We start from the raw sequence: 25,384 nt of genomic DNA, 5'->3' as shown, positions 1-25,384 counted from the left end.
TCATAATGATTTAAAATAGGCGCTAAATCTGGAATCAGGAATAGAGAGGTCAACCCAACGTGCTTTCACGCACTGACGTTTTATTAAAAAGGTGCCAATAAAGGCCAATTTGTAAAGTATAAAGGCGGTCAAGGTTGGAGAGGGTGAAAAGTCGCCTTTCGTTTATAACGATGAATAGAGAGGGTCGCAATGGCAAGAGGAGGGGGCGGAAGACCGCAGCAGATGCATCAGTGACAGTGCGGTGGGCTAAACTCATGAGAAGACTGAAGACCCTATAAACAAACATCTCAAAGAACATTAAAGAAGTGCCACACCATCACAGCCTCAGTAACATTTGTGTACCAGTGGTATCAACACTATCATTCATTGTTCCGGGGTGCATTATCTTCAACCCGGCGCCTCCTCCTCATGTTGGCATGACAGCAGACATCTCTAGTCACAACTAAAGACCAAGCCCCACTCAAAAAAAGCATTGGTTCTCCAACACTACTCTTTACCAAGTGTTAGAAGTCAAAAGTATGTGACCTCTGTGTGTCAAAAATAAAATTCTTAAGACATCACAATGTCTGACACGTATGGAACAAGCAACTGGCTCAAACTCCATTCTTTATTTAGCTTGTGAACACTAGAACAGGTGGCCGAATTCACCCAAAACTACCCCTCATACAAATTTCCAAAGCTGTAAGCTATGTTATTTATCTAGATGACTTTTTTATGAAGTAGTTTTTTTATCAGATTATTACACCAGGAAAAAGAGGTTATGAGAGGTGGTTAGAACCTTTATAAATCCTCATTAAAATATATCTCAGGATGGATAGATAGAGAGCAGATATCCATTTCTGTCTTTTATGAAACTCGAATGTTTTCCCATACTCACACTGAAAAGCGACTGAACAACGACTGTATGAGAAATCTTTAGTGTCAAATCATCAACAATGCTCTGATTACCTAACTACCAAGTGATATCAAATGCCAATGGATCTTTATTGCACAATCCGTCCCTATTTTTATACATTTAAAGGTTGTGAGCATGGTCATTCCTTCCAGAATGTGTCTCAAATAAAGCAGTCTTATTTACGAAGCGCAGATTACCAGACTTAGAAGCTTTTGCTATCATTTTTTGGAAAACTGTGGCACATACCTTTGAAAACTACTCTATTATTTTAAGTCAAGCCAAGACTTATTTTGAGTAGCGGAAATTTCACTTTATCTTGAAGGTCTCCTGCTTTATTGGCGCACTTCTCTTATAGATAGGTCTTCGATTTCATCAAGATCAGCCTCGGACACTCAATGATCATAATTAACAAGAATGGACTTTCCTACGGAAAGATTAATCTTTTGCAAACTCTCATGGGAGGATGTGCATCCGCAGTCGCTAATGGTGGGATTCCACGTAGAGAATGTCTAGAGGGTTGGTGGAATTTCAACCACTAGGGGGAGAAGCACAGCTAGGGTATGGTCGTCTTTAAAGCGCTTATACCCTACAATTCAGTTTGGCTTCTATTTACCGCACTGTGCTTGAAGTCTAAGAAAAGCGAATGCTTAAGCTTTTCTACTTTCATTAACAAGAAACTTGGTTTATTGGTACGTGACTTTTTATGCACTCACAAAATCTAAACTAAAGTACGTCAGAGTGTCTGTCTATTACCAATAGTCTGGTTTGACACTGGCTGGTGGGGTAAGCCACCTTGGAAGCGTCCTTTTGTACTTGCCAATTTAAAATTTTTAATATGGCCCATATGTCTATTTTTGGCATTTTTGCGAAACTGAGCGTTTGTGTCGTAGAGTTGGACACTGGGTCAGATGGTAAACGTTGCGTAAGGTCCTGTCAAGTCCTTGATATTTGGCTCAGTGTTGGAGGGGCCTAGCGAGAATGCAAATGTGGGGTGGAAAAGGGCGCATGAACTTAAATTGGATTATTTTTGCACAAGTTTAACTGCAAATCAGATGTCATCGGTGCTTTTAATTTCCTTAATTAACTTTCAAAGTGGTCTTAACTTGTACAGTTCTCTAAGTACTTTTGTGGATCTTACACAAAACCACTTTTATTTACAGCTTTACTTACGAAGGTGCATTTGCAGAGGTGTCACGCCTCGGAACTTTCCTGAAGACGAGAGAAGACATAATACCGAGGCAGAATATGTATTATAGACGAGCAGTAGGTCTTTGGGGCCGCTTCCAAGGTCCGAAGGCTACCCCTTTGGGCAGAGGCACTATGGCGGAGACAGAAATTTGCCCGTTACCCAAACCGAGAGTTAAAGAAACAGCACACTACGAAGGTACGACGTAATCATAGACCAATTCACACCACTTTCTACAGATGCCATATGTCTCCACATACCCGATTATCTATCTCCTCAATATTTTTAGCGTCAGCCAATTATTACTTATTTTGCGCTCTACTTAGCTGTGCAAATTAACGCCATTTGATTGCAAATCACAATAATTTACAATGAAATCGCATGTATAAATACCTATGGGGGCGGTACAATGCACAAAATGTATTACCTACCAGTTTTGGTAAGCGATTGAACCAAATATTATGCCGCAAGTGGATGGCTTAGGCTAAAAACAGCAAAATAGATGGGCAGAAATCGGCTAGTTGATATTTTTAGAAATTTCAGAATATCAGTTAACTGAATTAGTGACTGGGCTTTTTCCTCAATGGTTTTAATCAATTGCTACATTTGAAATCAGCCAATCAGAAATCGAGAAGTCAATCACGAATGCATGCACCCTCCGACACATTCCATCAGCAAAGGTCGCCTTGTAATGTATAAGATCGATTTGGGAAAGATTTAACAGTCAAAGACTGGAATTCCCTTTGACACTTTATTATTGGACAAAGAAAGTAATTCACCAAATTAATGCCATTGAAAGAAAGAGAGTAATTGTTTAATTACAATATGGTAATTACTGGTCTCCATGTTATTAAAGCTCATCAAAAGGTACGGCTCAGTGATGCAATAATTGAAACGACTGGTGTAACTAGATGAAAGATGGAGGCAGCAAAAGTTCATGCGCGTTAGGGATAAATTGCTTAAAGCAGCTCTAACAAACTTGGACCCAACTTCCGTACTGACTATACATTACCATAACGATACGCAATTTCATGGAATATTTGACTTTCCGAACCATTCCAGCCTCTCGTAATTTGAACATGATGCTGTTATGGTGGAGACCCATTCACATTGCTTAAGCTCCTAGTCACCTGACACTTTCAGTGTCTTGCTGATAGGGGTACTTTTACATTAAAACAACTTATAAAACCATCATAGCTGGTCTAGTTGCTGCGATGCCCAAGGAATTCATCACTTTAAGCAGTCTATTGCCTTAGTCTTTCAAAATCACAAGCATAAATTTATTTTTTAGATGGGGGACAGTGATCTTTGCCAAAAATTCCAGTCTGTGAAGTCTACTTAGTCATTTTGCTAACAAAGTTAATGATCTGCCAAAATCCGAGAGAAATTTATTCATTCACCTGCCTGTTAATCCCCACTTCTCAGTGAGAACGTTTTCACTACCTTGCAGCCTTATAAAACCTACAAATTTTGGGCATTTTTAGTGTTCATGTAGTTACTTCTGTACTGCTTTTTTTCACATCATTATCATAAGAAAACCAACTTGCAATCAAAGTTACCTTAATGATTCGAGATTAGTCAAGCTTCTACCATGGGCTTGAGCCCTCAAAACACTTTATTTTAGTATCTCCTAGGCATTTATTCACTGCAGTCAAAACAACTATCAACATCAACATTCCCGCATGAAACATCATCCCGATGGACTATGCTTTGGCATACAACACCTCAGAACTTGACCTGCTTAGAGGCAACTACATCTATTACAAATAATAATCCTGGCTAACAAACTATTCTGGCCATGAAGGTAGCCTTACCGAAACCTCACCGGCCGGTTGAGATCTTATTGAATCGCGGTTAGTGTTCTACTGAACCGGTCTTTTTCACTACCAGAAAAACATATTGGTGGCTGGTCTTAGGACGTTTCTGAAGGCCTACCAAGGCATACCAATACCGAAAAAAGTTATTTCTTTTTTAATGTACGGGTAGGGTGGGAGGATATAGGAGTGGAGTAATGATCACGCTATTAAGAAGGACCCGAATGATTAAATCTTGATTAAAATAGTTACAAGTTTAAAAGAACCCGCTTCTCCATTTCGCCATCATACTCTTCTAGTCCTTCCTCACCGCGGTTGCCCATTCGCTCCTGCCAACAACAGCTGGACAGCTTCGAAGATGACATGATGGAGTCACATCATAAAGGAATGCTACCTCTTAGTAGCAAAATCGTATTGTCTGGAAGAAATGCTGCATTGGAGAATGATTGCTTCTTGTGTCAGTGTCCAACACTGGACTATATTATACAATGAGCTTATTGGGCACAACAATTGCTTTTAGCAGTAACTTGTAGTAACCGGTTAGCAAAATCATGGCTGTTCATTTGTAGTGGGCATCCCTCATCACCATCACCACTGTTGCCTAAAATGCGCAATAGGAGATGACAGGATGATGAAAACTTGATATTAATTTAGAGATGGTCTTCAAGCCATAAGAATGAACGAATGTCCATGCATCCAAGTTGGTGGATAAACCCGCAAAGATAAAATAACCTACATATTCACTCAGATAAACAGTTAAAAGCAGCCTTTTCCAGTTTTGGCTTCATATAGCTAAGAATAATAATTGTAATAACCAAAATTACCTTAAAATAGTAATGACAGATGTTTGAGGAGGTTATGCGGGGCTTAAAATCTCTCATAGAGTTGATTCACACCGGGATTGCTGAGAGACGAATCGGTAGGCTAGTAGCAAGCCATACCTTTCTTGAGGGTGTCTACATCATTTCGGAGTGAACTTTGAAACGCTACTTGTCTGAAGCTCGTTGGCTGGGCGCGTTAGCAGAAAAGTTAGGATTTAACCATACAGGAATGAATAAATGGAACACGCTTACAGCATTTGTTATGGATTTTGACAAAAACTGAAACCTGAAAATAGCGAATAGGCTTACAGAAGCTCTAATTTCGAAGCTTGGTGCCTTTCTTATGCCGCATTTAGAATGCTTTATCATCATTACCATTCCAAAGATCAGTGGTTGTTTCTAGTCTTGTAAGAAACCGCATATCACCGTCGCATACAAGGTACGTGCGCACTGTACTGGTATGATAGACATATTGCAGGGGTATAACTGGCACCAATAACCTATCCAGTCTCCCAAGATTCAGCTACCTTGCTGATAGGGTAGGGCTATGCCCGTCCTACCCAGGTCTCTATCCCATTAGGTAGAGTACATTTTATTGGTGTAAACCCATTCAAAATCATATGCCTCAAAATTTCTTTAATGACAGTGTGGATGTCACATTTGTGGCAGCATTGGCTAAATTTAACACAAAGAGCAGCAGTTTTGGCTTTACTGAGACAGTTCAGGTCTATTGTCTCTTTGAGGCTCGATCTTTTGTCATATTTGAATAAATTGCCTCCATTACCATTGGTATTTACTTGAAAACCGTAGATTACGATCGTAAGCTATTGACCTCATGCCACCTTGATCGAAGAGATTCAAGGGATTGGGGTACTTACTCTAAAACAGATTTCCTTACTCGATTCGATTCCTCTGTCCTCTGTGAACATGATTATCCTCAGACACACTTACAATAAAGAAAAGGTCAATTTTGAATTTGTTGGCGTAAAACATTATAGTGAAAGTGTGGGATATTTGAATGGTAGGATTTGGTAAAACTCAAGTAAAGTGAAATAAAATTTTGGACATCCGCATACCCAGAAGTCCATTTTACATTCAGTAGTCGGGAATTTTCTAAACTGGAATCAAAAAATCATTTTAAGAAGTGGTTTGCTAAAGGGCAATCACCTACGTCCACAGTAAGATTATTAACATACTTATTTCCATTTTTCTCACAAATTCCACTTTTTAAAGCTTTAGCTCTTAAGGAGAACTTAGCCACCTTCATTTTCCGCTCATTTATGTCCCAACTACCCATTTTGTGTTTGAATGCCTAATGTAATGATAGAAATGCTCCCAAATTCGTAAACCTACCATCCTTCTGCCCTGTTAGTTACCCACGTTTTTGACCTGAGCACCTTTAACCGATTAACTTACTACAGGCTATGGTAGAGTTTGGGTAGATATTCAGTCAAGATTACGTATTTAGTTGCCTTAGGTGCATAATGAGGCCAAGGATATGGTAAATCTCGTGGAAAAGACAAAAGTGGAGTCGGTCACCTCAAGTACTCCGGCAAGATTAAGGATGTGGTAACAGTAATCCACCTACTGAAAAAAAACGATAGATTAAAGGAGTCTTGTGATTCATATGCCCGTTATATGGATTCCCTTCTCAATTCTTTGTTTCATAAAAGCAAGTTTTGAAGTCTATTACGGCTTTCAGCAGGTTAGTAAAGGAACCTATATTGAAATTCAGCACTAGGCTCATCGCAGTGCTCCATCCAACAAGGTGTAGAATGGAAAAGATCTTCAGATTGTTCACCAACGTAGTGGCTGAGACGTGGATACCAAACTCCTTCTTAGTGAAGATATGTGCAATTTGAAGTAACGCCAGAAGCAACAAACAGGTTCTTATTTGCTTCAGAAAGTGAGTTAATACACCAAAGAATAGGGCTACGGGCTTTATTTACACTTCGACTTAAACTCTGTTCACATATCGTTGAGTTGATTAATGATGGCTTGAAAAACATCTTGTGACAGTGGCAAAAACGATGTCGCGGCATTTTAGTCATCAGAATATACTTTGGCAAGTTGTGACTGGTTAACGGGACTAGTGATGTTGGAATCTACAGCAGAGACTACCAGTGACGGGTAAAAAATGGCTATCGAAGGCTCTTCGTCGACCTATTGCCTTATCTTTTTTGATAATCTTGGAGATTTAGGATTACAGTCGATGTCAGTGGATTTAATTCCATTAGCTTCTAGTTTAGTTAAAAGTTGCGATTTGTAAGCAAACCAAAAATTCCTAACAATTGAAAGCATTTTTACTTAATTTTTAAACTGTTGAAAGAAGTAATTTACAGGCTTTTCCTAACGCCTCATCGAAGAAACTGCCAGGTAATACCGAAGCAGAATAAGAAGTCTATAGGAATAGAAGTAACAGGTCATTACGTATGTTTTCTGCTAGTGGCAAGAACTCCGACCTAAAAGCAGGGTCATTTAGCAAAGAACGAGATCGAAATAGTTTTGGGTGGTTAGGGTTTCGCGTCTATTCCTCCTTGCCTCTTTGTTCATGCTTTAGTCCTCTCAAGCCATATCTATCAGGGTTTCATTCATTTGATGTAGAAGTGGAGAAGGCATCCAGTTTCCACTTGAACGACATCCTCATTCGGGTACCGCAGGCATTTATGCAACGAGCATTTTAGATCGTTCGCGGCTAGTGTCGCTTCATTCGTTAAAAGCCTTCCCACAGAACACAAGAACTAAATAGTTGCGAAGGGTGGACTTCATTTTCAACTCCTTTGCCGAGAGTCTTCACAGATTCTTCCATCAGCAGCACATGCTGATGATGTTTCGTATACAGGGTAGTTGCACTTTGGATTTAATAAGGTGGCTCAGTTTCACTAAAAATGTAGTATGCAGGGCCAATTTTGAAGACGATAGAACTTGTGATACTAGAGCGTAATACGTTTTGTCGATGTACGGAATGACTGAAGGGCTACTACCATGGCTTGGGAGCCATGCCACCAAGAGGAAGTACAATTTGCAGAAACCTGAATGCTTACGTAGTCATACTCGAAAACTTGAAAATGTATGCAAACTTGAGTTGATAGGCTTACATTTATTACAAAACCTTGTTTTTAAATTCAAATACCTACTAGTTCATTAGTGAGGTCGTTTTGTAGTTCAACGAAATCCGAGCGAGGAAATGAAATTTTAATCTTTAGAACCAAAGTCGGCAAATCGGCCGTTATCCATTATATATACCGAGTTTATGGTATAGGACAAGTGTAGCCTCTGAGGTAGGGTAATATCGTCAAAAATACTTATAACAATTATTTCCGAGATGCAAAACCCGTTAGCAGCTTTCATTCCTTCATGATAGCAAAAAACTTAATTTCTATATCCTAGTCATTGACAATCAACCGAATTGCCGTGCGGTTCTACCAAAAGGATGATTATTTCTTAGATCACAGCATTAATACAACCACAAGTCGTTTGTTTAAAGTTTGCTTGAGTTTCTTGATCTGGTTTTGAGTAACGACTACCTCGGTTATAACAATACTGAGAATAATTTCCCTCCCTTTATGAAAAAATATATCCTAGGTTGGCAGAGGTGGTTGATTTAATCATAAGGCACTCGCGGCCAATGTGTTTAGCCACTTAAGATATTAATCTACGTGACAAAGAAGTAAACAGGTCAAATTTTTTTCCGTAACGTTTAGAGGAATACCTTACTCCTCTTACCTTACCCATCGTAATATTCTCACGACTCGGAAACGTAATGTAACAGCAGCACCCATCACCACTTTCGAGGCGGTTTTCAGCTGACCGTATCTCCTTTTTAACGTGTGGGCACCTAGACATGCATTCACGTGGATTTGCGACATTTAGAAGGCTTGATGATATTCATCCCTATCCTGTTCCCATCGACATGGCTACCTCCTTTTCACCTTTTCCACCTCTCCGTCGTCTTTCCCCTCTCACTAGCTTTTTGCTTTGGCATCAATTGTCAGCCTTTACAATTCGTCGTTATTTTAGTCAGGGCTTGCTTATTTGCCTTCATTAAGTTATTTTAGATTCAATGCGAGCTATGGTAGTTAATCGCCTCCCAATGGCAAATCATCAGCAGTTTGACAAAGTGAATCCTGGTGCCTACGCTCTTGTGTTTCTTATGTTTTAAAGAAAATGGAGTCGTGCAATTGCTAGCTCTCCTTATTTATCACCGATGACGTAGTGAGCTCTACTGTTACACAGTTTTTATTAATAATTTGCTGTGGGACTGAGTGACTGTGGACATAAACGAAACCGAATCGCGGAGTCCTGCGGCCCTGGGCATTACATAGTTTTCTTACGGCATAATATTGAACCTGGTGTCTTCGGTAATTAATTTAAAATTTTCCTGTATCAACCGGTTGGATTACGGATATGTATCATTTTTAGAGTCGTAATAGTGCGCGAAATACCTCCATATCACCGTCGAATACAACGAGTGGATCTTCGGGCACGGCGACAACGGCAACTACTGCGTCTTCTGGTAGCGCTGCTACCTCTGCCACCACCACCGCTGTCGCATCCGTCACTAGCGCTGTTACCTATGCCACAAGCGGACGTCTCTCATCCGCCGAGGCGGAGGCGACTTTGCAGGAAATGGCTGCATCCGTCGCCCACCTCGGCAATCGAACAGGAGCGAAGGAGGCGGAGGCTGACGGAGGTAGTGTGACCTCGTCCTGCACTTCCGGTTCCAGCGTTGGCCTGCCTCCGCTCTACGAGGAGGCTGTCCAGTTGCTCTCCGAACAACAACAGCAACAACGGAGGCGGTCTCCTTTTGCCGCTGGTGATGATTTGTAGTTCTCTTTTAAATTGCCTAGAGTGTACACCCGCGCACACAGGCGTCATTCCCATCCTTATTTCTGATCTATTTTTTCCCTCCTGTCTGTAGTTTTGTGCGCGCCTGTTTCAAAAGTTCTGCCTCTGCTTCTGACTGTGAACTTTTCTTGTCCCCGCCCTTGTGTGTGTGCGTACATATGTACATAAGCATTATTGTTAAGCGTAGATTTATCTAATATCAGAGGAGGAATAAATAGGTGAGGAGTGTTGATCGAGAATGTACCGAGTTTGTTATGCTTTAGCCATGCATTCTGGCTGTTTGGGGTAGGGGAGGAGGGGGGGAAGGAGGGCGGTTGGACGCCAGACGCCGTAGTCGGTGATGCAAGCCGCCATGCTGGTCAAAATTCCGTAGCATTTTGGTGTCCAAGGGCATAAAAAGCTCTGAGAGTGTCAATAGGTTAATGAAAACATTATCAATGGGGGTTTAGGCTTCTGTGAGCCAATTAATATTGCGTCGTTGATGAAAGGTGTGGGTAAGGCATCAAGTGATTTCCACATAATATGTGTAAGGTTTCGCCCTTTGCATCAGTGACATTTTAAAGTTTATCCAAGCCCTAGAAAAAAAACTCATCAAATTTCTGATCAAATTCTTGCAATAAGTGATAAATGAGAAAATTGGGCAAGTTCCTGCACTTAGTACGGAATTATAATGCTCACTTTAGTGACACTTTTCCTGCACACTAGAAACCAGGAAGGCAAGACTTTTTATTCAAACTAATGACACGAAATGAGTGGATGTGCTGCCAATTTTAGTCATCTTAAATTAGCCACTCACCATTCTTCTACGGAACTTGCACTTTGTCTCTAACATTAAAAAAGCGTTTTCCTAATTTTTAGCTTTTATAAGCAAGCCTGCATAAAAAAGAATCAGCACAAATAAATTTGCTTGTTACACAAATTTTGGTTTGTTTTAACGGACAAATCAGGCTTAATTCAGTCCAACCTTAGAAGCGATCATATTATAATAACCCAGAGCTAATATGATTGCTTTTAAATACGCATGCCTTCTGACAATCTGGAGTATCACTTTATGTCACTCGTCTCAAGGTCTTTTAAAGTGGAATATTTTGGCTGGCGAGACGAACGAAATTTTGGCATTTCTTGAGTCGAGCGGCTCTACTATATCAGTGTACCCACCGTTGCGACTCTCGCTTCAACAAGGTGATTTGTGCTTAATATATAAGTAGAAATTTTTAACACCACTTAGTTAACGATAATCTTTCAAGAGTTTAGGGGAATTTGCTTGCAATTATGACAATTTTAAGGACGCTTTAGAGCATATTTTTTCAGACCTTTCCATATGCGGATTTCATGTTGAACCACCATCCCTGTCTCTAAGACTGGGTCCTTCGAAGAACACATCAGATGCATATGAAATTACTATAAGTGCGAATGGAACCGAAGAACTTGATGGATTGACCTTTCAAATTCAAGCAGCTACTTGTCAAGAACCTCCATCTCTTTCCCCCAAAAGGCCTCTTTATATATACGTCAGTTCGCAAAATAATAGATGCAGTGCTTTAATTTAATTTGGTACTTATACTAGCGTGCTGTTTATTGTGAATTTTAAAGTATTTTCTTAATGGGATTTTGACGTTCAGCTTAAATTTAGTAAGTTATTTTGGCAAGGGTAATCATTGGTTTGCCTCTTTAAATATCCAATGTACTTTATGAGTAACATTTTCTTGCTACAGCACTACTTTTTGTTTGTTGTATTTTAGGTTGCTAAACCAAATCACCCAAAATGGACTAAGCCAGTGTTTTGCGTGAAAGTACCAACACATTTAACGCCCTTTACCACATTGGCGAATCTTTCTGAATTTGCAATTGCACCCATAAACTTCTCCATTTCTAACTTTAGTGTTGAAGGTAGCGAGAGTTCTCACTTTTTGGTTGACGAAACAGGTAACTGAACGCATTTGAATGTGGCATGATTTTACTTCATTACATCACTAACAGTTGGGTCCATGAACTCGGTTTATTTTTCAGTTTTGTGTTATGGATTTAACAGATAAAAACAGCAGTTTTAAAACAAAATAAAATGATTTTTGAAAAATGACGCTGCCTTTAGCCATGGTTCTGTTATCTTTTTAATTAATACTCCTTTTTTGAGGTATGCCTTCTATTTGCTAACAGTTTGTGTAGGAAAGTTTATGATAGCTATCTAAAAGAAAAAAGTGACACTGTTTTGCAAACTGTATTGAACAGACTTTATTTTAGAACACCACTGATTAATTTTTACTCTACTTAAATCCGATTTAATTGTACAATTATTCCATTCAACACATTTTTTATGGCCCCTAAAGATCGGAAGAGCTTAAACAATTCCTTAAATATTAGTGTGCATTTCTTAGAAGGATAAACAGAGCCACTTGTCTTTTATCTCCAACCCCAATTTATGAATGGCTGAACTACACGTACAAGCATTGTTTAACGCTTTTTTCTTTAGGTGCTTTGCGAATTCGCGATACAAGTTTTGATGCTGAATCGGGAACGATAAGTACCCTACAAGTGAGGGCGTTGTCCAATCACGAACTGCCTTTATCCTCAGTTCCCGCTCTTATCATCATATCGTACTGTTCACCACAATGGACTGGTACGTTGAATGAAATATCGCCCGACAAGTATTGTGTAAAACAACAATTAGAATGAATACCTAGTCGTTTTTCCTTTTTTGCTTAATTGTTACCTAAGTGACCCAAAAAGCTGAATATTAACTCAAGTGATTAATGAAAACAATACGATTATTTCTACGATGAAGCGCTTCGTATGCTTGTAAGAGTAAGTGCGATGAATAGCCTTCGTGAGAAACCGTATAAAACCTTATAAATTAATTGGCGGAGAAATATGTAAAGGAGGCGAGAGGCAACATCTGGTTCCTATAGTACCGATTAAATGTCAATAAGATTTTTTACCCTTCAACAGCTAACTCTTCTTATGAATTCTTGAGTTCTTAGGCAAACATAGGATATAATTCTACTTTCTCGTTTTTAAACTTCTACTCATCCTATTTTGTGTATATCATAAGTAACCTGTCCCTCTGAGTTAGTGATACTACTGAAATTCTCGCCTGTTCAAAAGCTAAAGTCATTAATTTAGCGATGGCAAATTAATCGCCTAATGGTCTGATAAAATTTAACTTTTTTACTATTATGCTTCGAAAGTGCTCCTTTTCAGTATAAGTCTATAAAGATTACTTATAAGAAACACTCCAGAAAGACGGATAATATTACTACGCGATCTCGAAGTGTTTCTTAACACGGACAATGTACGCAGATAACATGTTAGTAAGCTGAGAACTTCGGTGCCACCAAATTTTAAGATAGCAGTATTCGACGATTCATTATTAGAGTTGACTGCACCCTCGTCCCTGTTTGGAGATGGGTTTGCGGGTATTTTTTCCGACCACGGTCTTGGGGACATATAAAAGGCCAATTAAGGTGCCTTAATCACGACCGCCTTTTTTATGACGCCTGTGATACGGTTAGTGGATCTGATAGCGTGCGTTTCGCGCCTAGAATTGGCGTTTATCTCTCACCCTAGATCCATAAATCTTTGCCTTTTCTACTATCTGTCGCCCGATGACTGTGGGAACGAGATTTCCACTAGACTGACTAAATTTGCTCCAGAAATTTGATTCGTATATATACACACTTTTTTATAATTAATGGGAGTCCATTGTAGTCAAACTATCTGTCAAGATCTCATTCCCAACTACGAAAAAATTCATCGGAACTTTTATATATTGCTCTCCACTACATAGGCATTTCACCAATCTTTGAGCACAAGGGAGAGGACCTGAGGCCATTGGCAAGTGCAGGCCTCGAAGACTGTTCTGAGGACCCAGACCTGCAAAATTCTGCAGTCTTGCAAGTCCTACCCAGTCTCAGTTGTACAGTAACTGGTGCAGAGGCAATAGTCGAGTTGCTTTACGAGAAACCAGCGGTTTTGGCTGGGAATGCTCAACCGTGTCCGCTGGACCAATACCGACTTCGAAAATGCGGTAGATATTTTCTGCTTTTATTATAAAGAGGGACTTGAAATTTACCCTCCATAGTCCTTGAAAATCAAAAATGTAACTAACTGTCTATTTTATTGTCGTGCAGAAGTCAGAAGGGGTTAGTCTTGGCAAAAAAGTGAAGAATTTTGTCATAATCTTTTTGCGCTTTTCCACCTAAGTTATTTTCAGTAAAAGCGTTAAAAACGAAGGATGTCTAAAGTGTTGACCTCATCATCAAGCATTTAGGCAATAAAAAGGTTCCACTTTTCGTTATAGGACTCTTTTCCAAGAGTTTTGTGTAAATTGGATAAACATTTCCAAGTTTTGCGTTAACTAATCAAAAAAGGAGAATCCAGTGCATGATTAGATGAATTTTAAATCACTTGAATAGGGGAAATCCGTTTGCGAACCACGGATTCCAAAAAAGTCGGCCCTGTCAAACTATGAGAGCACTTTACCAACAAGGTTATCAAACCTTTGATAAACTGAGTTTAAAGTTGCGTGATTTTATTGTATAACCAGCTTGGTTACAATCTCGCTTTATTGACTGTGTCGCCATTGATGTACGGCGCAGGAGAACTGCGCAGCAAGAACTTTTGAGCCCACATTCTTACTGCCACACAAACACCCCATTACTGGTGCATAAAGAACTGCAGAATCAATTGACATTTTGTCTTTTCGTAATCGAATCTTTCATCCATAAGGAGCAATTAGTGGTAGTGTTCTGCTACACAGAGCTTGAGTAGCATCAATCAGGCGATTGAATTTGAAGGTTTGAAATATCAGTAGCTCAACTTGATCACGTTCTAATCTTATACTGTCGCCTTTCTATTGCAACACTGCGGTTTATTGCTCCAAGACGAGGAGGAGGATTTTCAAAAAGCTCATATCTAGTCACTTTAAACATTGTTAGGGCCAACTTCAACCTTCTTCACTTAATTCCACCGAAATGAGGCTTCAGATTCAATATTCTTGGTGACATTTTTTGGACCTTATAATGAGAAGATCAAGTGCCGTACTTTTTGCCAACAACGAGCCATGGTTTATTGCGCTTCAGTGCACAACGACAAAGAAGTTTTAAGACAGCCTCTAAGTGGGGTTCACTGCTCCTTTATGATTTAGCCAATTTTGGTAGAATTTTGCTTTTGCGAAAAAAAGTAGCTAAAAACAGTGACACATCATCCCATAGCGCTGCATATGTGTGCTGACTTGATTTCCTTACATGGACTGCACATCACATAGAAGTGACACAGCTAATTATGAAACAAAATTTGAATTAGTTTGGAAAGGCAAAAAGAATGCGTATTATATTCAAAAGATGAGCAAAAAGGGTGGGGCCTGCTCTAGATGCTTTTCCCCTGGGACATTAGTAGAGAAAGTGATGACCATTATTCGATGACAGCTTGGAGAGGGAATGCGTTTTTTTCCAGCCTAATTCCCAATACCACTTTTTTGATCCAACAACTATTTTGGTGTAAGATTCGATACTTTTACCCAACTTAACTTTACCTAAACAAAAGCTCAACTTGCAGAACGAGCTGAATTTTGCCTTTATTTGTGGCTTCCTAATTGAACTGGAACAAAGAGCCAACTTTGTTGTTTAAATTCGACTTTAACGAGCGGATTTACTCATGCTTAACGGCAAACTATTCCAAGATAGGCGACAAAAGGGTATTTTTGCTCTGCACATATACTTTCACACTTTTTTTTAGGCCTGCGATCAAAACATTCAGCTCTGACAAAACTCATGGCCGACACAAAACGCCTTTACTCTAGCAAGTCTCCGCTTAACGTAACTGATCAGCTAATTCAAGCGTCTGATCTACGCGGGTCGGAGGATGGTGAAAATAATCTCCAATTTTCCCTCTTCTTTTGGATTCGCCAGTACCCGCACCTACCTCCCAACATACCTGGTGACATTCCAATTGAGGTCCTGTTCTACGGCAAAAATATTTTCGGTAGGCTCTTCTACGTTTGGGGCCTTTGATTTTGAGCGCTGGATAAAATGACCTTCCGAAATGACGCAGTTAATCTTGGACTGCATCCAGAAGCGCGAGATTTGCACCCCAAAATAATTGTAAAATCTAGCGATCTTTTGATAAGTATATTACGTAGTTTCGGGAAAGCGTTTTGAATTTGGCAAGTACCAGATCGTATATGCTATCGAACTCATTTAATTAGTTGATTTTTATTTAACACTGATCATTTAATGTAAATTTATAGCCCTTTTCTGTGCTTAAAGGAAGGTTTTTTTGGGTCCATCTAATTAGAAAGACCTTGAAATTCAGGGGTACTACTGTGACATGTCAAGACTACCTTGACGACGAAATAAGACATAATGCTGGGGCAGAGTATGTAATATCAGTGTACGAAGCGGCTGAGGGGCTACTGGCAAGGCCCGAAGGCCATGTCGCCTGGCGGAAGTACAATGGCCGTGCTCCTCAGTGCCTGCGTAAAGTTAAACAAGCAACCCGAGTAGTACACCACTATGATTAGTGAACCAAGCTAGATGCCCAGCCAAATGATTGTTCTAATGGTACGAGACTGCTACAAATTTAGTGATGTCTATGCTGGGTACGCTAAATCGGTGTTGTTCTAGACTACAAAGTCTCTACTTTGACGATCTCTAAAAGGGGAAGAGACATAATTGTTTGCCTGAAAAAGTTTTCCAATCTTCCGTCTACTTCATGGACATTCTCGTCGAGCTCGCACATTGTTGAGGAGGAATGGGTCCTAATGACAATCAACTACCAATCGAAAGGAAAAGAACAAAGTGTGAGTTCCTCATGAGTTGATAGGGTCTACTGAAGTTAAATTCCATCCATATTTCTTGAAAAAGACCTTTCCTGACTTCCCGAAAAGAAATGGATATAAGCCTTTATTTTATTTCGTAGAAGGACATTAGCAAATCTGCTTTCATCTCTTTAAATTGTCAACTTTGAGAATGCTCAAACAGCCTTTTAACCACCTCATTTAACATTCAGGGAACAGTTAATTTTTAAATTCTAGAGCTAGACTAACAAATGGCAAATTCGTTGGACAAGTCTAACACATTAAGTCTCAAAATTTCTGGCGTTTAAAAGTAGTAGACTTTGTGTTTCCTGTTTGCCCAAAGGTGGGGATATTTCTGAGCAGAGATGAACTTGAAAAGATTTCATCAGGACCGATCCTGAATGTTCCTCCGACTTTTGCGGACGATTCACCCGAGGGCCAGTCACTCGCTATCATTGGAGCTGCATGGTCTGCTTCTAATCCAGAGAAATTCTCGCATATCTTTAAGGTATCTTACTTTCTATCCATTTTTTGATTTAAAAGATTATTTTTCTTCCACTTGACAACATTCTTGATGATTCGTTTCAAAAGGTAGGTGAAAATTAATGCAGTACTGAAAATACTTCGATTCAAATTGTCAAACTTGAAGTGTGTAATTCGTCCTTCCAAGTGTCTCTTTGACAATATTAGCCACCTTTAAGTGTCGCCCATCAGGGGAGTAAGTTTTGCATGACTGAAGGTAGGCTCTTCAAAAATCTTTGCACAAGTCTAAAATTGAAGATAAAGTTACTTTAAAGGCAGAATCGTGTGCTTAATCCCTATAAACCTACAAAAAATTGTCGTTCCTCCACTTCTTACAACCCTGGTCTACTTCAGCTAATAGAAAGTGCAAAAATATTCATTAATCACTCCAAAATTGCATTTGGTTTAAAAAGCATGAATTGAGTCAAAGCTGCACCACGAGGTCAAAAATAGTCAGCACAGCAGCATCCCTAACTGAGGTAAATAACTCCCCATCCCGTTTTGAATATCATCAACTTTCTCTGGCATATTCTTTTACATCCACACCCTCAGAAGTAGAAAGTAGAACTACATGAACTGTGAGCAAGGCATGTTTTTAATCCCCGAGAAAATTCTGGCGATTTCGGTGGTAGTTGCTGATTTGCGATTACGATTAAATCACCACCTTAGTAATGTAGCTAAAATCACACTCCTAAACATTTTACTTAAAAAATTTTCTAATTTTAATGCTCCACAATAGCTGGATGCCGGATTAACACATTAAACATTCCACTTCTTTAGGGTCAGATTGCAGATATGAGCTTATTGTACGGGACAGTGTTGAAACCGACCACAATCGAGTGCTTAATTGACTGTAAACCTCGCCTCACTTTGAATCAGGAGGCGCTCCACCTCCTGACTCCTTCCACAAAGCTTACCTGGGAGCTACCCTTTCGTGGCATTCGAATGGTCAGCTTGCAAGCGGCACAAGTGAGCAGTGTCCTGCAGCAACTGAATGTGGTCAACCTGGATGGTGTTCCGTCGGTGACTTTGCGTCTGGCGAGTTATATCCAGTGAGCGGTTTCATAGTCTCATGTTAAGTAAAATGACCTCTTGGTAACGTTAGTAAAATGTGAAACTATGCAAAAGGAACCCCCGAAGCTTGGCATTGGTGTTAATGGCATTGAATTACTTACGATCGTGGAGAAAACAATTGCGGAACAAATATTTGACCCAAAAGCAAGTGTTTGCCTTTTCTGTATGTTTATTAACGAGTCGCTGACGTGATTTCTCCTTGGCAAATTTAAAGAAAAAAAATGACCCAAACATTGAGGAACACCTTTAGAGAACCTACATAGAACTTGATATTTCCAGTAAGACTTCTTCAACTGATAATACTGCGATTCTTTTCAACACGTAATATTTCCAATAGACTAGCCCAAAGCATACATTGGTAATGCATTTGCGTATTTTTTGTTCGATCATGCAATCTAAAGCTTTTTTTCAGGGACAACAACATTACTAGCAAAATTTACCATTACATTCCTGTAGCTTATTGAAAATTTTAGGCGAATAGTTAAAAGAAAGTCTTTCTTTATGAGCTCGATCCTTAGAACTCTGCACGTCCGATTTTTCGAGGCACCGAAATAGGCTGTTCAAAATGGTAATCGTTTAATTCTTGTTTAAGCCGAGAGATATATGGAACAGGGGCGAAAATTTCAGCAAGGCAATGCAGCAAATAAACCCGCACTTACCCTAACAAATGTAATGCAGCAATGTGCATAGACTTTTTAATGGGGCACCAAAAACAAAATTTACTTTAAATGAATGCGTATTATGGTATTTTAGGTGTGCATAGGGCATAAAATACTGCATGAAATTCCATCTTACCAAAAAGGGCGTTGCTGATGTTATCGTCTATGTGCACGACAAAATAAAAGCGCCCACAAAATTATTCTGTATTAGTTTAAAGAATTGGATACAAAGGTAACTCATGAGCCTCCTCTTTTCATCCTCAATTTGCGTTTACTTCAATCATTCCTTAAAGTGGTCTACTTTTCACTGAAAATGAACTATAAGTTGGGTTTGTTTAAGAAGGGGAGGAAAAGGCGGTCTCGGTACATTAACTCATTCATCTGTGAAAGTAATTTACAATTTAACTTTTCTTAAAAAGGAATATAGTGCAGCTTTTGGAATCTACACACGGTTGCATGTAAGCTTACCAGGAGTTCTTGTGAGATGAGCTTTACATACACACATACTTGTATGCAATCTCCCACGCATTAAAGTTGGCATGTTTGACGGAAATGGGGGATATTTCCAGAGGCCGTTCTACTTTATCGTATCAGCTCTCTTCGTGGGGAAAGTTGATCTAATTGGTGTTATATCATTAAAAGCTAACACATGCAAGCAGGATGTAGGTTGGTTCTATTAAGATATCCTAACCTTTTTATGAGAGACTTTTAGCTACTTTGATTTTTCTTCAGATGTTTAGAAACCAACACAACATCTCCACTTCCCGAAGTGAATATCACGCTGATTGATGCTGCAGCAAGGAAGGATTTGGACCAGCCTCGCAACGATCTTGAAGGGCTTTCGTCGCCGAGTGCGGAAGACCCCTGCGGCTATCGACTGAGGCTGCAAAGCACCTCTCTGCAGGCGTTGGAAGGCACCAAACGAGCAATAAGCGTGTCGGAGGCTAAAAGGGGACAATACCTCATTCCTGACGCAAATCTTACCTGGGAGGCCTCCGATCCCAGGTGCTTGGAGGAGTTGGAGCATTTGGGTGTAAACGGTGAGGCCGAGTAAAAAACTGTGCTGTAAACCACTGAGAAAATAAGGTAGAATTAAGTGTAGTGTGCATTTGAGTTATAACGAGGCCAACAGTTAACATACAAAGGAATGTAACCGTGGCAGTGCTGCACGCAATACCCTATTGCTAGTACCCAGAGCTCATGTCGTGTGCCGGTCTAGACGATGTAAATCAAGATTGCATGGGACAGTGTGTGGAGAATAAAAGGATGAAATTTCAAGCAGAATATGGTACAATAATGGGGCTCACAGCCGCGGTGAGTCATCTAAAGGTTGTAAATGCTTCAAAGACGCCTTTCCTGCAGTATGCCAGTGATGATTCTCGTGAATATGCATTCAGTTAGGAAACCTCTGCTTCTTGATACCCCATGAGCAAATAGCAAAAGACCAATCTTTATATAAAATCAAGGAACCAGATTGTCATTCAAAATTTTTTAAAAGTCGATGCTCAGTGGCTACCAACAGAGATATCTGCATCAGTAGCCAAGTGGAGAAGGTTGTCATGGAATTGATCAGCCATTCTGAGTGTAGTATGCAACAGTTGCGAGAAGAAACCTTCTGCAATTCATTCTTCTTTCCTCTTGCTCCTGTTTTACTCTGATGCTTTCCGGAAGATAATGATATTGTAAACATTTAACTAAGATAGGTATTATTTAAAAATAAAACAAAGTTTGAAGCACAGCTTCTCCTTAGTGACTTTTAAAAGCGAAGTTATTAGTTTCAAATTTTCCCACTTGAATCGATTACGCATTCATTTTTTTTAAGAATTTCCTGCATAAAATACTCAAAACAAATACTCGGAGATCATGTTACTGAGGGGAAGCACAATATGGGGGGATTTTGGTTCCCGCCTCTCAAAACGCACATTTAAACCAACTATTAAAGCCTTACATATGAAAAGTCACTTAATAAAAGACGGAATGTAAAATAGTTCTGTTGGGAATGGGTTTTGGGTCTACGTCGCTTTGCCATTTTGTTGCCACTTTAGTGCCCTCCAGCTGCATATATCAATCTGAGTTCTAGAGGGGATATCGCGTGTGCCTTAATTGATATCCTCATGTAGGTAGAGTCGACACCTCTGTAAGGAGGTTTTCCAAGCGATTCACGGCTGGTGTCATTTAAGTTATTAATACCATTTCCACAGAAAACGAGATTGAGACGGTTGCTGAAGGTAGGCGTCATTTTTAACCTTTCCGCTAGAAGTCTTAACAGAATTTCCATCCACAGCATGCACTCTTCTTCGGTCACTTGAAGACTCATCATCTAATAAAATAAACAAGCGTAGTTGTCCTTCAGGATAGGAATCTCACCGCTGCCATCAGCATGGTGCCCCGAGTTTTTGCTGAAGACTTACGAAGTCATGGTGGTATGACAGTAGATATATTACTGACGTACAAAAGAACTGAAGCTATCGACATGGCTTGAAGGCTATTCCGCCAAACAGAAATGCAAACTACAGAGACTGAAGTGTAAAGAATCTATCCAAGCTCCACACTGCATTCTCCATTCTAACGTGATGCACATTCAAGTTTACATTTTTTTGAATTCTTAGCTGAAAGCAGAGCAATGAGAGGCAAAAAGGCTACACTAGTGACCAAGACCTAACAATAGACCAGTTTAAAGGCATTTACTGTTCGTCACAAACACATCAGTGTTGAGTTTGCAGTATTCATTAAAAAAATTCCCAGCAAAATATAACAACTAAAAATACTTTAGATTAGGACTCAGAGGCATTTAAGAAGCGGCCCCAGTGGCATTGAAACCAAAGCTTTGCTCTCCATTAAACAGCAAATTTGTTAATTTTTTTAACTTGATCTCTTATTCAGAAAATTAGATTATAAGTCGAAAAAGCGATCTTATCTAACCCTCTATGAAGAGTTTTTGACCTTAGATCGAGCTCCATAAATTAAAGGTGGTTGTGGCTTCGTTCGGGTATTATAAGCAACAAAATTACTCAGAAATTTGTTTTTTTTCCGATAACAGTTGGGATAGCGGTGCATTTCTCTGCATAAACGAGCAGCAAAATGCTTTCTTAGGATCAAAAGGATCTTTACAAGTGAAAATGTTCCTATAAGTCTTTTGTGATCATCGTGTTCTCTTAACTACCAGTTCTCAGTTGCAATGCCAACAGTTGTGGCCTCTTGACCAATCGCCTTCAATTGGGCCAGGAAACAATTTTTGTCGGCGGATTCTCCACTACCTCTCTCAGTGGTATTGGAATACGGTTTGAACGGACAAGAAGCAGCTATGGAATCGTGGGCAAGGCCTCTACCGATGTCTATAATGACCTACTTCGACACATGGCTTGGAAACACAGGAATGCTGTGAAGGGCTTAACTCGATGTGTCAGCATTCAGTGCACCGCGATGATTCAAGATGATGATGAGAAGATGATTGTCTTTCATCGCAGTAACCAACTGGAAACACAGGTGAAAAGAAGCAAAACTATAAAACACCATGTGTTATATTCTCCCTCAAAAAGTCATTCATTCAACTTTCAATCACTTATTAGGGGTACTCGTGCTTAAGTCAATTTCTCTATTTGAAATCATGGAACTTAATGTTGGTTTAACCAGGCATATTTTGGTCCCCGCTTCACTGCTTTTGAATGCCTAAGCTAGTAGATAGAACAAATTACTATTTTGCTATCTGTAGATACAATCATGTGCAATGAGCCAATCAGGGGACGCTGTGGACAGAAGTTGGCGCTTTAGTTGCTATACCATTCTGTAAAACGTAGCCTACGTTATGTGACACTGAACTAAATAGAGCGGAATTAAAGTGTGGGTTTTTTTAAAAAAAAAACATGTTATGTGATTTTTTAACTTAAAAGACGAAAATGGAGTGTAACCTAGAGATTATGCCCCATTCAAATGCTTATACAATTCAGAATAGAGAATCTTTATTGTTTTGGAATAGAATGTTGTTTATTGACTGCATCGCTTCTTATCGCAACATTTATCTAGACATCATATTTCAGAGATTAAAACCCTTTTATAGGAGCGTAAGCCGTCATCTTACTGTCAGGCCTTTAGACGAACTGGTGCAGAAAATAAACAATGTGGCTCTAAACGTCTCCTTGATACTGGTTTCATATCCAACAAATATATCAATACCTATTATTTATTAATTGCCTATGCTAAATTTGTTTTTCTAAGACAGGGAAGATTGGTGTTTGAAATTTTTTGTAGTTTCGTACTGTTGACACCGACTCCTTTGAGGCCTTGGGCGAGGAGCTGATTGATCACGATGAAAAACGTGTCTTTTTCGAGGACGTCCAACCAGTCGCCTTTCCACTTCGGGGTGATATGAAGTCTAGGGTTAGTGAGTCCTCATTTGTGTTTAACAGTGAACCAGTTAAAAGAATTTGGACTGCAAACACTATAATAGTTTGGTCAGATGATTGACTTTTGAATTGTATAAAAAGAGCATTTTTATTTAGATCGCTGATGTAGCAAGCTTTTCGTCTAGGGAATTCTTGATGCAGTTTGGCCAATATCGTTAGAATAAATTGTTCAAAATACAGTCCTTGAATGCATTATTCATGCATATAGATGGTTTTATTGTTCCACCGGATACATCTATCTCATTTTTACTGCGATTTCCTGTAGCACTATCCACGAGGCTTCATGTTAGTTAATCTAAGGGGTCCATACTAAGAGAGCTCAGAATCTAAGTGTTAGAAGCAGTGTGGTTGCACGGGGCCGATGCTTGCATTAAAGTATTTGGGGTTTCCTCCGACTTGGCAAACATGTGATTTGACATTAGTCTTCTTAATGCTCTCTGTGACAAGTTGAACTATTTCCTGAAAGGCGTATCGTTCTTGTTTGAGTTTGATAATCAAGCAGTTAAAACTTCCTAAAAGATTATTAGATCACTTTTCGACTTTGCGTTCAGCAAATTTTGGTTATAGAATAAACCAAACAAATCTAATTAGAAATTTTCTAAAAAACAAAGCGATTTTCCCACTGGCTAACCGTATTTTAGACCCACACTTGGAGCTACTGGGTGGGTGTAATGATCCTCGCAGTCGGACTAATTGTCGTTCTGGCCGGTCTAGTTTGGGTTCGCAATAAGTCGATTCGCCGACGCAGGTATCGTGCATCTCCAAGTTTCACGCGGAATTTCATTACAACCACTGTCGGCTACGTGGCCGCAAATGAGCACTGCAGAGATGGAGAGGACGATGAAGAAGAGGAGGAGGATTTCACCAAAAGACGGGGTCGTGAGGATACCGAGGAAGACATCTGGGTGCCTGTGATAAGGCCCAAATTCGCTTCTAGTAGGTCATCAAGAGCAGAAATTAGACCTAAACAGAGGGTGCACTTCCAAATGAGCCGAGTTTTACCACCGCCACCACCAACACCCTCGTCACTTGATAGCACTTCGTCAAGTGAATCGGAGAATGATAGCGTAAGTTTACTTGGGAAAATTTCATGTAGAAAGACTCGTTTGGCGCCAATTACCTAGGTTATTCATTTCTCACTGCCAGAGCATATTTTTGTGGTGATTTACAAGCTTTAAAATGTACAAATAGCCGGGAATCCTACATTTTCTCGTCTAGACCACTGAATTTGAGCTATTGAAACCAGCACAATCCCGCATGGGAAGTGTTGAACTCGATCAAAAACTGCTAATTTCCGATGCGGAGGACGCCACAGTTGGCGTATCGAGCACGACCCATTCACTTGACTACAAACATCCACTGGAGTGGACAGCACATGATTACGGCAGTAAATGAACTCATCAAACCGCTGATTTTTGTGTTTTTGACCCAACGTTGTGCTGTCATTATCTCTTCTCATTTCCCACATTCGATGTTGTTACGATGTCGTTACCGTTGTCGTTACTATTGTTCCAAGTAGGCAGAGCAGCTGTGTACTGTCCCATGTTAGACAATCATGTCATAGTATTTCTTAAGGAAGTCTTATACATCTTTATTTTGTTTGACTAAAGTAACTTATCATTACGGGTGGAGTTGGTAAGAGATACTTGGTCCATTCCATTCCTAGGGTTTGTGTGGTACTGCTGAAGGCTCTATGCGGAGTGAGCATTGACCACGGACGACCATCTGGTGTCCACTACACCTTATTGTGCTTGTCAGAGTTGTCACCCTAAGGTTAATATGAGTGATGAGAATTAAAAGCTCTGAAATAGTAATTTTATGAATAGAAGTTGTGCCTTACGCATAAAATCACCCCTGGCACACACACACTCACTATAAACAAGCGATAGCAGTTAAGTAGGGAGATTTGGTAATCCCTCCAAACGTAGTGATGGGTAATAAAAAACTATTTAAAATTACAAGTATTTTTAAATTATCCAGATAAGTAGTGAATTGGGAGGTGATCTTTGAAGAAACTCGGCTTTGAATAATGCTATCAAAACGCTTCTGCTGCAAAGCCAGAGGATGAATTGATAATCCCTAGCAGGTTGTTGTCAACAAAATCGTTAAGCCAACATCAACTTGCCTTTATTATGAGACTGCTGCCTAGAAAGTTGTAGTTTGGCAAAGATTCGTTGTTTTTATCATGCCATATCAAACAGCAAGACGAGTATTATTCTACTTCAGCATAAACAATGTCGAGACTAAACTACCGTACAAAATTTTAAGAATTTGGAGGCAGCATGCTCATACAAAAACCCGGGTAGTTAAAATATTCTCATAAAGAGCACGAAAAAATGTAAAATTTTGTTGGATTGTAGAGCCCCGAG

At 39.7% G+C, this 25,384-nt stretch overlaps 2 protein-coding genes across 2 annotated transcripts; both read left to right on the top strand. All coding sequences in view use genetic code 11, as the record gives it.

The window, feature by feature from the left end:
• Positions 1–562: 562 nt before the first annotated feature.
• On the top strand, positions 563–3,864 carry EGR_09256 (hypothetical protein; the record flags this gene model as incomplete). Its single annotated transcript, XM_024498505.1, has 4 exons — positions 563–573; positions 736–770; positions 810–902; positions 3,716–3,864. 4 exons carry the CDS (start codon positions 563–565, stop codon positions 3,862–3,864), a joined length of 288 nt encoding a protein of 95 aa, XP_024347095.1.
• Positions 3,865–7,672: 3,808 nt separating this feature from the next.
• Positions 7,673–24,410, top strand: EGR_09255 (hypothetical protein; the record flags this gene model as incomplete). Its single annotated transcript, XM_024498504.1, has 15 exons — positions 7,673–7,786; positions 9,139–9,532; positions 10,633–10,746; positions 12,035–12,181; positions 13,349–13,588; positions 15,298–15,543; positions 16,185–16,360; positions 16,701–16,865; positions 17,660–17,931; positions 19,345–19,652; positions 20,814–20,840; positions 21,779–22,098; positions 22,861–22,989; positions 23,657–24,082; positions 24,234–24,410. The coding sequence occupies 15 exons, from the start codon at positions 7,673–7,675 to the stop codon at positions 24,408–24,410; spliced, it is 3,255 nt and encodes a 1,084-aa protein (XP_024347094.1).
• Positions 24,411–25,384: the final 974 nt, after the last annotated feature.

The sequence above is a fragment of the Echinococcus granulosus genome (assembly GCF_000524195.1).
Source record: "Echinococcus granulosus chromosome Unknown EG_S00139, whole genome shotgun sequence".
NCBI classification, from domain to species: Eukaryota; Metazoa; Platyhelminthes; class Cestoda; order Cyclophyllidea; family Taeniidae; genus Echinococcus; species Echinococcus granulosus.
The sequence above is the reverse complement of the archived record's forward strand: the minus strand, read 5'-3'. Positions and strand labels throughout refer to the sequence as shown.